This window comes from Tigriopus californicus, chromosome 10, assembly GCF_007210705.1.
Source record: "Tigriopus californicus strain San Diego chromosome 10, Tcal_SD_v2.1, whole genome shotgun sequence".
NCBI classification, from domain to species: Eukaryota; Metazoa; Arthropoda; class Copepoda; order Harpacticoida; family Harpacticidae; genus Tigriopus; species Tigriopus californicus.
In genome coordinates, this window is record NC_081449.1 from 5,169,811 (window position 1) to 5,186,923 (window position 17,113).

General features: G+C 43.3%; 3 protein-coding genes across 4 annotated transcripts; 2 read left to right on the forward strand and 1 right to left on the reverse strand.

Annotated features, from left to right (window-relative positions):
- Positions 1-218: 218 nt before the first annotated feature.
- On the forward strand, positions 219-1,956 carry LOC131889270 (glucose-6-phosphate 1-dehydrogenase-like). Its single transcript, XM_059238349.1, has one exon. The coding sequence runs from the start codon at positions 280-282 to the stop codon at positions 1,846-1,848; it is 1,569 nt and encodes a 522-aa protein (XP_059094332.1). The 5' UTR covers positions 219-279; the 3' UTR covers positions 1,849-1,956.
- On the reverse strand, positions 1,875-7,091 carry LOC131889264 (VPS35 endosomal protein-sorting factor-like). The gene is made up of 15 exons (XM_059238337.1): positions 6,760-7,091; positions 6,538-6,700; positions 5,635-5,758; positions 5,348-5,558; positions 5,192-5,281; positions 5,027-5,131; positions 4,780-4,956; positions 4,093-4,293; positions 3,926-4,027; positions 3,677-3,869; positions 3,245-3,618; positions 2,960-3,183; positions 2,709-2,891; positions 2,406-2,646; positions 1,875-2,327 (listed from the first exon to the last, which is right to left on the reverse strand). Exons 1-15 carry the CDS (start codon positions 6,935-6,937, stop codon positions 1,984-1,986), a joined length of 2,910 nt encoding a protein of 969 aa, XP_059094320.1. The 5' UTR covers positions 6,938-7,091; the 3' UTR covers positions 1,875-1,983.
- A 1,525-nt stretch (positions 7,092-8,616) lies between these two features.
- LOC131889266 (uncharacterized) lies at positions 8,617-12,319 on the forward strand. Of its 2 annotated transcripts, XM_059238341.1 has the most exons (7): positions 8,617-9,334; positions 9,703-10,524; positions 10,570-10,851; positions 10,932-11,570; positions 11,636-11,771; positions 11,854-11,977; positions 12,044-12,319. In XM_059238341.1, exons 1-7 carry the CDS (start codon positions 9,070-9,072, stop codon positions 12,197-12,199), a joined length of 2,424 nt encoding a protein of 807 aa, XP_059094324.1. In that variant the 5' UTR covers positions 8,617-9,069; the 3' UTR covers positions 12,200-12,319. The 2 variants fall into 2 exon arrangements, with proteins under 2 accessions (XP_059094324.1, XP_059094323.1); XM_059238340.1 differs by having other exon boundaries at positions 8,618-9,334; positions 9,703-10,851.
- The last annotated feature ends 4,794 nt before the right edge of the window (positions 12,320-17,113 follow it).

Here is a 17,113-nt window from a genome sequence, read left to right on the forward strand (position 1 = left end):
TTCTCGTCTTGACCTGCTAGGATTCCAATCCCGGTAGCGGTAAGGAAGTCTGCAAAAAAATTGTTCTCTCAATATTTTTGTGGTAAAATGGATCGATCATCCCATATAGTCTTAGGATCATCCATCCAAAAAGGGACTCTATATCGTATTCGTAAAACCCCGGATCAAAAGATCTACTTCCCTTACTGCACACACTTTTATATCAATCATTTTCTCTTACTGGGTTCACTTTTCCGAAATCAAGTCATCGTCATCGAGCTCCGATTTTATCCAACGAAGATGAGCAAATCCGAGACAAACCCAACAATTACCGACTTTTTGGAGGAAATCGTCCACCTTGACCTCCCCATCCACTCCGAGACCTCGTCTGTGGTGATCGCGAAGTCGAACATGTCGGATCGTGGCACGATTCTCGTCGTTATGGGCGCTTCTGGGGATTTGGCCCGGAAATCCATTTACCCGGCATTATGGTCGCTCTATATGCACGACTTGTTGCCAGCCAATACCTTCATTGTAGGGTTTGCCCGGTCCAAGATCTCGATCGCGGACATTCTAGATAAGGCGTTCAGTCCTACTGAGCAAGAGCATGCCAAATTTCCCGGATTTTCTGGCATCAATTTCTATGAATATGGGAGTTATTCGGATGCCGAGGAATCATTGCTCCTGAGTTTGCGATTTGATTCGATTGAGGAGCATTTTAGACAGAAACATCTGTCAGGGCACAATCGGATCTTTTATGTGGCCTTGCCTCCTTCAGTTTATCAATCGGTTACGACACTCATCAAGCAGGTTTGGATGGCTCCTGGAGAGGGGAAAACTACCTTAGTCTTGGAGAAGCCTTTTGGTACTAATTTGGGCTCGTGTGATGAGCTCTCTGATCATTTGAGTGATCTGTTCCAGTCGGAGCAGATCCGTTTGGTGGATCATTACCTTTGGCTGGAGATGACGGGCACGATCATGACTGTCCGGTCAGTGAATTCCTTGTTCAGTCAAATTTGGGACAAGAACTTCATCTCCTCGGTGTTGATCTCATTCAAAGAAGACTTTGGCACCCAGGGTAGAGGCGGATATTTTGACAAATCTGGAATCATTCGGGATGTAATGCAAAACCATCTATTGCAACTCTTATGCGTAGTGGCTATGGAAATTCCCTGCGGTTGTTCCCAAGAGAGTGCCATCATTGAAAAGTCTAAGCTTTTGGAGGCTATCAGCCCCATTGATCCAGATGAAGTCGTCTTAGGACAATACATCGGGAATTCCGACAGAGAAGATGGTTATCTAGATGATCCCACCGTTCCCGACGACTCCCTGACGCCCACATTTGCTACAATCGTTTTCCACATCAATAACGATCGCTGGAAAGGCGTGCCTTTTATCATGACGGCTGGTAAAGCCCTAAACGAAACTAAAGATGAGATTAGAATTCAGTTCAAATCTTCTTTAATGGAAGACATTGGTCTGGATTTGAAGAGGAACGAGCTAGTCTTTCAGATAAAGCCTGTAGAAAATGTGGCCATGAATGTCATCATCAACGAACCAGGACTTTCTCCTCGATTGATTGAGGATCGATTAAGTTTAGACTTAAGGAAGCATTTTTCCAATCACCGTTTCCCGGATGCTTACGAGAATCTGTTTGCCCATCTTTTGGGGGACGGGCAGTCAATTGGATCTTTTGTGGGAGCCGAGGAGTTGAGGATATCCTGGGAAATCTTTAGCCCGCTCTTAGAAAAAATCGAGAGCGAACAATGGAAACCAATCCCTTACAAATTTGGAAGTTCGGGACCTGTTAAAGCTGGTCAACTCATTCAAGCTAAAGGATTCAAGGGTTTCGAGACGCACCTTTTGTAGGACGTTAGACAACGAATGGAGACAACTCAGCATGCAATGATCCATCAGAATGATTTTAAGCATTTGTTTTACAAATCACGGTTAGAATTAAATGACATATCTTTGGTAGGCTATGGAATCCATTTTCATCGCATTTTAGAGGAGGACTCTCTTCCACATTGTTGCCCTCTCATCTTTTCGAAGTTTGACTTCTTGGAGTAACCTGTCGGTTTGGGGTTGAAGCTCATTCTGCTTCTTCGACAAGGACCAAAGCTTTTGAGCTAATTTTACGAGCTTTTCGCTCGATTCTAGATCCACAAAACCATAGCAGGTCTGGAGGAGCTGCCAAGACAGCCGGCCACTCTCCTTTTTGAACCCATTGCTCGTCAGATCTTGAATCTGATCCAAAACTTGCCCTAGAACCGTACCACTAATTTGGTTCACCTCGTCCACGAACTTGGGATTCGAACCATACAAAACATCATTCGAATCCAACCCTTCTGAAATGTATAGTGTCCATGGAAATTAGAACTTTTACTACATTTCCAAAAAAGGGAATAATGCTTTCTGTAGCTCACCAATGTGATATGGATAATCATCCCAAGTGACCACGGACAGCAATTGAAGAGCCCGAATGTTGAGCTCGGCTCGATGGGCAGAGTGAAGAGACCAAGGGAAACGATTGATGGCGTTGAGAGCTCCACGAATCATGTATAATATTCCATGCTCGACGTTATCCGGCACCACCAATAACAACGAGAACAACTGGGAACATAACCCCAGCAAGGTACACTCCAACTCCTTTCTCTCCCGTAAATCCTAACAAAGAGAGCAAAACATTGAACAAGGAGGGTCAATGACATTTTGAACGTTGTTTTTACCCTATTCGCTTCATGAGCTTGGCCGAGTTCTCCAAGGGTCTTGAAGAGAACCTTAAGGCTGCTTTCAGCTTGCCCAAAACATCGGCACATCAAACACACTTCTGCGGCCTCGATGCATAACTGGACTTGTGTCAGGCGAGGATCAATCGATGGAATGGTTATGAACACAAACGCACAACAAGCCTACCGAACAACAAACAATTGAAATTCAAATTTGATTCATACAAGTATTTGTGGGAACAACAACATACCTGCAGGAACCCTTTGATTCGGGTTGATATCTTCCCGTTGGCTCGCTCTAGAGTATGAATGGCCAATAAATGAACGGAGTGGATCAATTGGAGCTGAACCGCTGTCAAATGCGAGTATTTGCCTCGGCAATCCGTTAGAAACTTGAGTTGTTGCTCGAAATCGTCCTCAAACTTCACTTTTCGAATCACATGACAAATGAAAGCGGATATCTGTCTTGTTTCATCTGAAATCAAGCAGCTAAAAAATTTAAAATTGCGGCGAGCAAAATGTTATTGCATGCTTACCTTGAATGGAAAGGGCATTGATGGAATCGCCAAGAATGTCACAGAGATGAATGAGTACGTTGGAGAGAACCGGATCCGAGATCTCTTGAACATCTTTGATTGCTCTCTCGACGAGAATCTTGGCCATTTCTATCTGAGACCCTTTACTCATGGTATTGAACAAGGGCAGGAAATTGCTCAAGGTCAGGGTTCGTTCCAGGGAATCCTGACTCGACAAAAGAGATTGAACGATCTTGGGTAACTGGTCAGAAGACGACTTCGTGCCATCCCTCGACAAGGTGGAATTGGTCTGGGAAACTATATTCCCTAGTAGGGTGTTGATTTCTTTGGGCTGAAGTTGCTTCACCGCAAACTCGGTCCACACTAGAGCACATCTAAATCAAGGGTTGAGTTAAAGCAGCGAGAAAATGTCCCAGCCAAATCCAACGTTACTTGAGATACGCATGCAAGTCATGAATGTCCATTACGCAATGCCAGATTGTGTTCAAAACGTTCAGTTTTTCCGTCCGGGTGAGGGAGTAACAATTTGTTAAAACTTTTCCAAAAACGCAAATCAAATTTTCCACGGAATAACTTGGATCCTGGGCACAATTGGCGACAACATGACTCACGTGGCTGACTTGGCCTGAAAGAAGGGCGGGTTAATATAGACTTTGTCCTTGTTCATTCATAAATCCATACCTTCGATCAAAGACGGGCTGAGAACGGCGAAAATGTGCTCGTAGACAAAAGCCGGACATTTATCGGTATCCACTGCGTTGAGTGATTTCTTCATGATTTGATCTAGCAATGACAAATTTATTCCGGTCTGATCAGTGATGATTCGTGGGCAAATATTTTTAACTCACCTTTGTCCCAAGCATTTTGCCCAAAAAGTTGGGCTTGGAGAAGCCATTGAAAAGGCGGCGAATACAATCGCAAATACGACGAGGTAGACAATCCCAGGCTTGACGCTTTATCGACACCAAATGTGACGTATGTGAGGACGAACTCGCTGTAGTTGGATTGAGATATTTTCTGGGCCAAACTCAAGTTCGAGGATTGCAAAACTAAGACGAATCACGATACTTAATTAGCCAGGGACTTCTAGAAATGTGAATGGGTTTCCGCTGAATCGGCAACTTCGACCCAGAGCAACCGTATGAATCCTTTACCATAATATATGCATTAGATGAAAAATGTAGAACGTTGCAATTGGAGGGAAGTCATATTTACAACACTTCATTGGTAAGTAGTTCCTTCCAAGGTCATATCGTTAAAATTTGATGTGACTGGCCAGAAGTAGGCCGAAGATTCAAATCTTGTGTACTGTAGCCATTACTAAATAACAATTAATACATCATCTGAGTTCCCTAAAGCAGATTTTGGACCCAAATTCAGTCAAATAAACTCATCTGGCCAAGTCTTCTCATCATAATTAGATGCTCATTTTTAAGCGCGATGAAAGGTTATCTGTTCCGGATTACGTCCATATCTTAAGATCTCAATGATTGGGTCCATATCATTGGATTTCAACCTATCAGAGGTTTACTCACCTTGGAAGGCGGAGCGGACCAAGAACGCCCTCAAATAGCAAGCTGCTATCGGGTCACTGAGGCCTCGAATCGATTTGGTGAGTCGATCCAGAACAGTCTTGTAAAAGTATTCGGGATCATCGATGAAGCGAAAGCAACGCATAAATGCAATCTCCAAATACAATCGAGGGACCAACTCTGTTAAAAACATTTTTTTAAATTCATTTTTGAACCAGAAAGTGAGCCAAGTTAAAATTCAAGCCCTCACCTCGAATGGACATGATCTTAAGCAACCAATTCTTGCACATCTCTTGGGCTTGAGGCGTGGCATCATGGGAGGTGAAGTTCATCCGAAGACCAGGACATTTCGAGGCTATGGATGAGGACATTTAAAACAAGAATGAAGAATTTCACTTTGCCGACGACCACGCACCGATCCTGTCATATACGAGACGGCCAAAGAAGACCAAGACTTCTGTGATTTGAAAAAAGAAGGCCGGATAGCCAGACAGGCCACTTTTATCTAAAATTAAAGACACTCACAACTCATGGCGACAAATCAAAGTTCAAGAGGGAAATCTATACAGACCCATGTCCCCGAGAATTTTGGCGATTTGAATCACCAAACGTAACACTTGAACACGTTTGTCTTCCGTCCAATAATTGGACAATTGGTGAGTGACGAGGTCGAGGAAATCGCCAAATTGCTTGGGCGTCAAACCATTCTTCTCTGGGTTGGACCGCCGGGTTTGACGCCCTTCTAGCATGTCCAATCGAGCGTTTCGCGATGTGCTCTCATCCTGCCCAAGGTGCGAAACCATAGATGAATAATAGACAAATACCCTCGTGTCAATGATACGACAAATACAACCGTACATCGAAATTCAGTTTATCTAATATGTAATGCAACGTCTCCGGGATGAGCAGTCGAGTGGAATCGTGATAGGTCATGGCAGATTGCCCGAGTTGCGTCCACAATGCTTCTAATTCAGATTTTGACCTAGGTTACAAATAATGGTTGTCCTTGAGTACTTGGCTTCCAATGGCTTTTGTCGAATATATTCTTGTCGTAGATATTCTTGTCGTAGATATTTTTTAGACAGGACCCAAGCCCATACTCGTCAAGATAAATATATTCATTTTCCCTGAGAATTTTGCACGACCTGACTAGTAAAAGACTCGACTACAGCACTAATAATGTTGTATGTCACTTTCAATTTTCCATCAAAAAAAAAAAATATTGGGCTTATCACATGGGGTTCAATTGGAAAAAAGAGTATCAGGGAGATCCAGGACAACCTTGAACTAGGGTCATGGAGGAAATTCTAGTACAAGAAGTTGGTGTTGAATCAGGCGATCTCTGCGTTGTTTTTTTAAAGTCTTGAATAAGCCTGAGGTTTTCGTAGGTTAAGGGCCCCTATCTTTCACAATTACCTGGTCTAACCTATCAAGCCTATTTGACCAGATTCCAATAAGGCTTGCGGCTTTAAGAGATAAATTTGGTACTCAAGCAAAAAAACAAGAAAAAGTACAATCAAACTTTTCAAGGTTTCAAGAAGGCTTTGTAGTAAGAATAATGAACAAAGCATTTGTTGAGCTTAGTTTGGGTTAGGCTAGGGTAAGTTTGATCTCAAGGACCTACAAATTCCTTGATAACCTGAACAGGAGCCGCCTACATGATTCATGGTTCTAATTCAATTAGAATTATTTCCTTCACGATCATACACCAATTAATGTTCTCGCCCAGGTGCGTTCAAATCAATCCTGAAGATCGCTCACCAATCTGCGTCGCGACTCTCCGCGGACTTGACACCATCCATCTCATCGTCAGCTGGGATGGACACGCATCCCAAGGCATCTTCATCCTCTGGACTGGCCATCATGGCCGTCAAAGGATCGATAAAGGCCGCTCTTGGCGGCTTTTCCGCCTGGACTGGCTTCTCTGAAAAACTTTGGTTGGATAATTCATTCTAATCACTCAGGACTGACTAAGCTACTCACTGATAATGGTCTGGGTTGGTTTGAATTCTTTGGGCAGAGATGAGCCCTGGTTTTTCGCCTCTTGGACTTGGAGGGGATGAACCCAGGCTAGTTGCCATGTTCCGGGGGGATGGGACAGTCGGTGGTTCCCTAAAGACGGGCCTTGAGCTCGCCAGGGATATGGACTGACAGTTGTCATGCTACTTGCCTTCGAATCAACACTCGATTGACACGGCTAACACCCCCCTTTGCCTGGCTGGATGGGATTGAGGTGAAGGGGGCGGGTTTAATGAGTCAGTCAAAGGAAAGTGATGTAATTTTGAACCGACAGAGGGGGCTGACCACCAATTGTCAATAAACAGGGTGCTGCCACAGGTTGGGTCTCGGAATATAATTTTTGGAGTTCAAGTCAAGTGATCTAAGATTTTCAATCATCTTAACAATAATGTAATGATTGATTAGCCCAAGCGTTGGTGTCAGTCGATGTGACTTGCTCTGGCATATGTAGATCATGGAGAATTGATCTGTAACGATGATGAAAGATGATCCAAGTCTGACTTGAAAATTAATGTTAATGAGGGATCGACAGCGCTTAGTGATTTAGAATTAATTGGTAGAGAATTGATTACAGTTGACGCCACTTCATGGACCAAAACTAGAGACAATGTTATGCCAGCGCAATACAATGCCCAATCACAATTTGGCATTGTTCAAAATATCTCCTGGATTTGCTTGGCCATTTAAGATTGAGCCACCGTCTGCATTAGTACGGTGTCAAAACTGGACCATAGATTTGCTTGGTTTGAACTTTGTCGCCTGATTGTACTGATAATTGAAAATCAAGCTAGATTGTCTTCATTCTTGGCGCTACTCTACATACTCTCGCGTTATTCATGGAGGCGTTAGAGCAGAGACGACTTGGCGCGCTTGTTCACGGCACGGCATCTCTCATGAACCTGTTTGGGGCCGATTTGGCAGTTTGCCTCCAATTATTGAATTATTAATATATGTCCAAACCGGTTAGATAATGCGATTTCGGATTTAAATGGTATTTAGGAAGCAAGCATGATTGTGGGATGCTTTTATCAATCATGGAATCCATATTTTTGTTGGCTTTGTTGCACCAGTATGAATACTACATGAATTTATACCTACATTTGGGCCCTGTTTGTGTGTTTAGAGATTGGGCGAGCCCTTTCCAACCCAGCCCAAATACAACTATTGCTTTGAAACATTATTGCTTAAGTCCTTTACTTGTGGGGGTCAGATGAATGGGTCTTATAGTTTGGCACTTAGTTTATCATAAAAGCAACCTAATAGACAAACGGTTTCTGTGGATTCAAAACGTCAACATTTTGGATTTCAACCACAAAAATCTTCAAAAGTTACAATACGTTGTTACGTCATGGACGAGAGGCCAACAACGCAACCTCCAGTGTGTGCAAACTGCCTAGCTGTCATCTCAGAGTTCATTTTTTAACGGCCATACAAAACGCAAAGAATAGTTCTATTACATTCCAAAATGCTTTTTGGGTTGTCACGATATATTTCATTATTGCTTCATTATCCCCAATCCACGGGCTACAGAACTACATTTTGCAGCTCTTATTCCGTCATTGGCACTCTTTTTGCCCTCTTTTGGAAGCCAGGGAAACACACCAATCTGATATCCTAGTCATGGCATATGATAATGGACAAGCCCTTATCATTCATTCCCTCGTTTCGACGCAAAACATTAATGTCTTCCATATTTGATTATTTCGCCATTTTTTGTAGCATTTTCGCTTTGGATTTCAAACAGAGAACTGAAGCATTTTTAATCCTAGATATCTGGAAGCTCTTAGAACACCCTGCCTGTTGTCCAACATGTATCAGCTGTCAGTTGGTCAGTTCTTTAGTTGGTTGGTTGGTTGGTTGCTGGCTTCGAGTGCTTCGATTGTCTTCTTGACAATCTTGGACAGATTCCTCGAGAAGGAGACTTGACCTGGGCCTAGGGGACGTTCATGGGAGCCTGACTGCCAGATGGCCCTCATCCCTGGCCTGCTTTCCAAGCTGAAATCGTCGATGCTCACCTATCTCTCTCTCTCTATATATATCTATCTATCTTTGTATGTGAGAATCCAGCAGGATGTGAAGAAATTCGACACCCATCCCATCGTTGTCGTGTCGTCGTCGTCGTCCATTGGTGTCCAATCTGAAATTTGAAGTCCTACATTATGACTCCGGGACTGATGTCCTTTGAGAAACCTTGGGTGCCTTCACAGCTTGCACTGCTTTGAGTCCTGGGAGCCACTCTGGCCTTCGTGGGTCCTGCATCCATCGTAGCTGAGCATGACGAACTCATCCTCGTCGTTGACCAGCCTCAAGGAGGTTGTGGTGGAATTGGACTTTGTCTCGGATAGTTTGTCGAGTGGTTCCATTCGTCGCTCTGGGCGCACCAAGATGCTCCATATCCCGGTGGTTTCGCCCTATCACGACTTTGCCAACCTGGACTCGGCCTTGTGGACCCTGTCCCAAAAGGATCCGGATCTCAAGCGAATCCTCCGAGAGCAAGAACTCATCTACTTTAATTCCATCCTGAGCTTTACCTTTTTAGGTAGGAAACCCATCCCAACCTTGGGAACTTCCATCCGGCCAATTGAATCTCAATAGGCAATCAAGGGCATCCAAAATTTGGGCAGGGAAAGGGGACTGGGAAACTAAGAAACTGAGATTGGACGTTGTTCCCCTAATTTAGACAGTAGAACTTTGTCAGTCCAGATGACGCAATCATTCAACTGGAAGCGTCATGAAACCCCTGGCCCCCTTTTTGCTGAGACCTTCCTTAGCCTTTATCTAAACACACCCTGAATCCCCAGCCAAGAGTTATAGCTCCAGCGGCTCGGTGGGGTTCGCTTTTGATTCAGTAATTCATGTCCGGCCCTTTCTTTGATCGATGATTGATCTAACCAGCCTCTCTTGCAGCCTTCGATGCGGGGAAACAAGCCTGGAATCCGGTTGACCCGACCTCCGCGATTAAAATCCCGGAGAAGACCTACTTAAAAGTGCAATTGGATCATCGACCCAAGAATCAGACTCCACCCTCTTTGCCTCTACCCGTGGATATGAACCCTTGTCGTTTGATTGCCAAGAAACTAGAAGGTTGTCAAAGTAGCTCATCCCGCCATGATGTAACTGCCTCCCAGGACCCTCCTGTATCAGCAGACACGCCTACCCCTTCCGTCCCAGTCAAGATTGACCCACCTCACACCACCGATACGTCTGAACAAGATCGGCAGTCTGCTTTCGAGAAGCTCTTCTTCATTGATGATGACGAAGAGGCCGAAAAGCAATTGTCCTTGGCCGCCGAGGCTCATCAAGAGCGAATTCAGCTGGGAAGTTCCCAAAACCATGCCGACAGTGATTCGGATGAGGATGATCGACTCATGATTGACGAGGATCGGGAAGAAGTTGAGGAGACCTCGACCTCGGTCCAACCTTCCAAGACCGCCGATGTCATGGATCTCGACAATGACGACGTGGATTTAGACGAGTGGAAGCAAATGCTCGGCATTGGCGATGACAAGCCCGACACTGAGAAGAGTAGTAGTAGTAGTACAAATTCAAACCGAGCCAGCGGTTCTAGTCCGGGATTACCTAGATTTCCATCCGAGCCTGTGCAAGTGAGGCCGGTGGCAGAAGTCATTCCGTTCCAACGTGAGCCGGATGTGCCGGTTGTGATCATCGATTCCAAATCGGAGAGCGACACATCCGACCCCCTCGTAGCATCTCAGGTCACAAATGTATCTGAAATCACCACAGAGTTAAAGGGGCCTGCAAAAACAGCTGCACCTGAAATCACAACAGAGTTAAAGGGGCCTGCAAAAACAGCCCCTGTGGACGATTTGGATGTCTCTAAGGTTGACAAAGAAAAGAGCCAAAGAGAAATCGAAGTGATTGACCTAGAGGATGGTGAAATCCTGAGTGAGAATGAAGAACATGGTCAAGATATGGAACCTGAAGGTTCCAAGGCCAAAGAGGAAACAAAATTGGATTCACCCGAGAGCCCGGTGCCACCACGAAAACGAAGTAAAAAGAAGAAATCTCGAAGGCGACGTGATGACACTGATAGCGGTGAGTTTCATTATAGAAGAGGGTTTTGCTCGAGTAAATTTTGCCTTGGCAACACTGTTCATATTATGAAATGTTTGCAGATGCCAGTTCCGATTCTGGATCCACAAGGCGGTTAACGAATCGGAAGCATTCAAAGCGGAAATCAAGGAGACGTTCTCGAGATCGGGATCGATCTCGATCCCCTCAACCTTACCTTGCAGATTGTCCATCCGAGCCTGATTTGACGCAGCAGAACAATTTGCCTCATCCAAAGCCGTGCGTTCCGCCAACAGCATTTCAACCCGGGTTTTATGGTCCTAATTCTGAACCCAATTTTGGTGGACCTTATTTTGGCGGACCCAATCCTGATGGTCCGAATTTTGACCCCAATTTTGTTGGACCCTGTTTTGGCGGGCCCAATTTTGATGGCCCCAATTTTAATCGTCCCAATTTCGGTGGCCCCAGCTTTGACGGACCCAATTTCGGTGGACCAAATTTCGGCCCCATCGGAAACCAATTCAGACCCCCACGCCCTTGGGCGGCGGGGTTTGGTCCCCATGGTCGTCATCCTCATCCTAGACTGAGATTTCATGATTCTGGTGGCCCCTTCAATGGATGTCAACCTAGGGCATCCCGCCCTTTTGGCCCCTCTAACCTATTTCCGCAAGTCAGAAGTCCACATCCGGGCATGTCCTTACCTCGCCCATATGGAATGAGGCCTACTCCTCACATAAGACCAGGTTAGGATCTTGTGAGAGAAACGTATGAGATTCAATTGAATTTTATTCTTGTGTGACTATTGCAGCATTTATGAATGATCCTGCAATGGTAACGCCTAGTGGATCTTATCAATATCAGGCCGAGAAATATCACAAAAAGAGCAAAGCCGTCGCTTCCAGCGGGAAGAAAAATCAACAGGATGAGGCTATCACCCCAAATCAGTATGGATTGATTAGATGATTTTTCTTTTAAACATAGGCATTTGCACTCTTGAATTGAATTTGTTACGTTATTTCCCCCTAGGTCACATCCAACAGAAGGTGATATTTATGCATCTACTTTAGGCTTAAACTTTAAGAATCCTGTTCAAGGGCTTCACGAGTACTGCACTAAGAAGGGATGGAAGATGCCCATTTTTAGTGTAAAGGTGAGTGAGTGGTTCTTTTTGGGGGCAGTTTGGAATCTTTGCCTGGATTTCTCATTTCATTTTAAGGAAACCTGCAAAGTGGATGGGCTAGCCCAATGGAAGATGAAAGTAATGGTCAATGGGCAAACTTACTTCGCTGACAAATTCTATGACTCGAAGAAGAACACTAAAAAGGCCGCAGCGAAGGCGGCTTTAAGAGCGTGTGGCATTAAGTTACGTTAACGACGAGAGCGAATCAATCTATTCATCACCCAAACAAATATCATTTATAAATCTACTTGTCGTGTGGTTTTATTATCTAAGAACCATACACGTTTAATAAATCACATTTAAAAGGTACAACCTTCCATCTAAAAGTGAGTGTCAATGCCTTAGTTACAATTGCTTATCAGCCGTTCAAAATTTGAGGACAAAAATGTTCTCTTATCCTCCGCCTAAGATGAGTTTTGTCCAAAAGCAGGATTTTTTAAGGTTAGAGAGCCTAGTCAAAGATTTGATAGCTCTAGTCCATCGAAGGGCTATCTGCCCATACAAGGGCTTTATTTGAATGTGCATTGTCTTATTTCCAAAAAAGATAGCACAAAGATCAAGGTTCTTGAGGAACTAGCATTAGATAGGCAGGTCTCGTTCATTTCCATGACAGAAACCTGGCTTCGACCAGGAGTCTTAGATGAAGAGCTGGCCATGGTTGGTTTCAATTTAGTTCGATGTGATAGAGTACGCCCTGACAATCCCATTTTTCCGCATGGGGGCGTATGTCTATATGTTAGAAATGACCTGCACACTAGTCATGTAAAAATGTCTAATGGAGAAGTAGAGGTCTTAGTTTGTCATCTTCAAGGTCTTGATCTGTCCATTGTGACAATATATAGGCCCCCCTCTTGTTCAGTAAGCTCGTTCTTGTCAGCTCTCAAATTCATAGGAAATGAGTTGGACAAGTCAGTTTGCTCAAAGGTTTTCTTTGTAGGGGACTTCAATTTTCCGGCTAGCGTTGTAGAGTGGGAGGCTAGTCCAGATGGGTATATTCCCATTTCGAAATCGACGTCTCAGTCGTTCGAAAAGCTGGAGGAGTTTGCGATCTTGCGCAATCTCTCTCAGCATGTTGGTGTAGCCACCAGAGCGAATAGCGTTCTTGACTTGTTTTTTTCCAATGACCCTGATCTGATCCAGTATGTCCATGTGACACCTAGTAATCTGTCAGATCATCATGTTCTCGAGATAGGGTCGACCATTACTCAAAAGCCGGCGTGCTCTAGAGTAAGACCGGCCAAAAAGGTCGGTCTGGCTAAGTTCAAGTTCAAAGATGAACATTGGCCGTTGATTATAGAAAGGTTAGGGGAGCTTGATCTTATTTCAATGCTGAAAAAGGAATCGTCCATAGATGTAGCCTTAGACAAAATGATTCTAGTTTTTGAGGACGTCTGTTCCAGTCTAGCAATCTCTGAATGTGTTTCACAGGGCGGGGCACATTCTAAAATTCCGAAGTATAGGAAGAATTTGTTCAAAAAGAGTTGCAAACTAGCAAAAAGGCTCCAGAGCACTTTGAATCCAGTAGTTGTGGCTAGCCTTCAAAGAAAGTTGGATTTAATCCAAGGTAGAATTAAGGCCTCCATTGAGACAGATCAGTTGAACAAGGAAAGTAGAGTTGTTCAAGAGGTGAGGTCGAATCCGAAGGCGTTTTTCACTTACGCAAACTCTAAGAGAAAGATCAAACACCCTGTAGGGCCTTTTGAGGTCGATGGGGAAGCCATAGACAATGTAGGGGCTATGGCCAACATACTTGGAGATCAGTTCTCTAGTGTGTTTTCAACTCCACTGAGTTTAGGAGCAACAGTCCATTGCTCTATTGATGAGTTTGTTGGGACTGGCAAGGCTTGTCAAGCTGAGCATTTAGATGATCTTGTAGTCACAGATCAGGATGCTTTAGAGGCCATCAGGGACTTGAGACTCTCGAGCTCCCCTGGCCCTGATGGAGTGACATCTCAGTTTCTGATGAGATGCTCACAGGTTCTTGCTCCTGTTTTCTCGTACTTGATGCGTTGCATCTTGGACCAGGGCAAGTTCCCCTCTTCTCTGAAGGTAGCTCATGTTGTTCCAATTTTCAAAGGGGGAGATAAGTCACTCCCCAGTAACTACAGGCCAATTTCTCTCACTTCGAATATTGCGAAGGTGTTTGAGAAGATCATGAAGTTCAAACTTGTTGAATTTCTTGATATACATGAAGTCCTTCCTCCTAGCCAGCATGGGTTCCGAGCACATTTTAGCACGGTTACCCAACTGATTGAGCATATAGAGCAGGTTATTGAGGGACTGGAGAGCCATGAATCAGTCGATGTAGTTTATCTCGACTTTGCCAAGGCCTTTGACAAGGTAGATCATGGCCTTTTAATTAACAGGCTCCATGAGATTGGGATCCAAGGTAAGGTTCTCAATTGGCTAAGAAGTTTCATTTATGGTAGAAAACAATTAGTTAAGGTTGAGGGATCCCTTAGTGACATACATGATGTCAAGTCGGGTGTCCCTCAGGGCTCCATTTTGGGTCCTCTCCTTTTCATCATCTGTGGTGACTAATTATGCGAGACCTACTTTCTCGTTGTTTACTTTTTGTACCAACGCAAACCTGAAATACACTTCGATCTTAACTCTTGATCAGACTACATGTCTTCTGTCTTATCCCACTCGATACGATCATTGCTCCGCTTCAGAAGCTTGGTAGTAGTAATGTCAGTATCTCTTCTTATGCTGATGATACAAAATTGGTATTTGGTAGGAATGGTCAGAACTCTGGTTGTCTGTTCGAGGTCCTAGACCAAATCTACTCCTGGGTTGTTGCGAGTAACATGGCACTGAATGGAATGAAATTCCGCTCAATGACATTTGGGTCATTGAGCGGCCATTAGACACTCCACTATTAGATGATGAAGGTAAGGACATTGAGTAGGTCTCATCCATGAAGGATTTAGGTGTAGTCCTCCAAGATAATGGAAAGTTCGATGAGCATATCCAGTTGAAAGTTGGTAAGGCTTTTCAAACATGTGGTTGGATATATCGCACGTTTAAGTGAAGAGATAGTATCACGATGCTGACTCTTTACAAGTCGATTGTTCAGCCGCATCTTGAATATGCCTCTCCCATTTGGGCTCCAATTAGTTCAGCCAGTTTGCAAAAGAGGTTAGAAGAGGTTCAGAGGTTAGAAAGGTTGGGATTGTACAGTATTCAGAGAAGGTACAAAAGGTATCTAATATTTTACGTTTTCAAAAGCATTCATGAGTTTTGTCCCAACACAGGATTAGGGTCAATTGTAGTGACCGTAGAGGCTTAATGTGCGTTTTGAGAGCACCTTCAAGCCCTCGAGAATCCAGGCTAGTTAAAACAATGAAGTCCAACTCTCTTCTTTCTCGGACTCCTTCTTTGTTCAATTTGCTGCCCTCAAATATTCGTAGGGCTTATGTAGGCGTTGATCCAGTAGCAGGATTTTAAGTCAGACTTGGTCAAGTTTTTGACTAAAATTCCTGATCAACCTTATATTCAAAGATTAGCCAGATCAGCCAACTCCAATTCGTTGGTCGATCAAATAATATATATAAATAAAAGTCAAGTAAAATGAATAATCTTCTCGTCTTGAACTGCTGGGATTCCAATCCCGGTAGCGGTAAGGAAGTCCGGAAAAAAATGTGTTTCTGCAAAGTTGATAGTCCAGTGTCAATCAAGAGTCATTAACGGGCTCAATTTATAAGGCGAATCAATGATTTTTGTTACCTTTATTGTAATATTTATTGTATTGTTATAATAATTATTGACCTACCTTGCAATGACCTCATTTGCAGTGATATACGGAAGCTCAAAATCCACAATTTAAAAAAAATCTATTTTAGAAAAGACAAGATCAGAAAGACATTCTGATGAAGCTAAACATTCTTTCAAACGGTCGAAAAAAATAAGAAAAAGTAAAGAGACGAAAAAAGTTGTGAAAATGCCAAGAAAAGGGGTGATGATGTAAAAGAAGTTGTAATAATGCAGAAAAGAACTATTGCAATGAAAAAAGTCGCTTTTAGTCTAAATCTAGCATCGTTGGTGCATTTTTATCTGTTACAAAATCTAGGCACACAAGTGCATTTACTAAGTAATATATTGGCTTGACTAGAAATTAACTGTTCTTCTGGCAATGTTTGACAATAGGACAACTTTTAAATTGTCACGGATGTTATGTTATACAATGAAAATAGTGGCAAAAGTAGTTTGATGATCCCCCTAAAGAGGCGCTTTGCAGGGTTGTGTACATAATCAACAAAATAATACAACTTCGCAAGCACTATTTTTAAACTGATACAAATGATAGAAATGTTATTAATTTTCCATTTATGATCTTAATTGGTAGTGTAGTTCCTTGCTTGGAACTTTTTATTTACTTTTGTCCAGCATGATCAGGTCAAGGATTAAATCATCAGCCAGAACTTTTCCATACTATTTCAGTTTTGGTTTTCACCAGCTTTCCTAACCACTGGAAAAATGTAATTCCTGGTACAATCAAAACGAAAGATTCGGATTTACCTACTTGTTGCCATTTTTACTTTAAACAATATTTGGTCTACCAACAAACCTGAATATCAAACTTAACTCTGTTGTATAAAGGAGCTCAGATAGACGAAGCGGGTCAAAAGTTTGTCGATTCGAGCTCCATGCTCCATGATAATTAGACCTAGGCACCGAATGGGGTACCTCGGGTACCCCCCACGTGGTTTAGTGAACGCAAATTTTGAAATGCGACAGTACTAAATTTTAACCAGTCGCATTTCAATTTGTGAGTTCACGAAGCTATCTGTTACTCGCAGTAGATGCGACTCAGACCATGTCGCATCTCAAAATATGCGCTCTCGAAACCATGTGGGGGTATCCCACTGCAAGGCGCTTAACTTTCGCTAACTTAACCCAATGAGTTCTCTAGGTTAGAGCCGTCCTTGCTTAACCTTACCATGTGCTTATGTAAGGGCATAATCACGGAGCTCGTCAGTGGGGTTAATTTGAGTATATTGTTGCACTGTTTTTGCTTTAAAACAATGTTGATTCCTTTCATAATTTATTACTTAATTATTGGCTCTGTTTCATATTCAATTAAGTCATTTAATATAGCTAGGA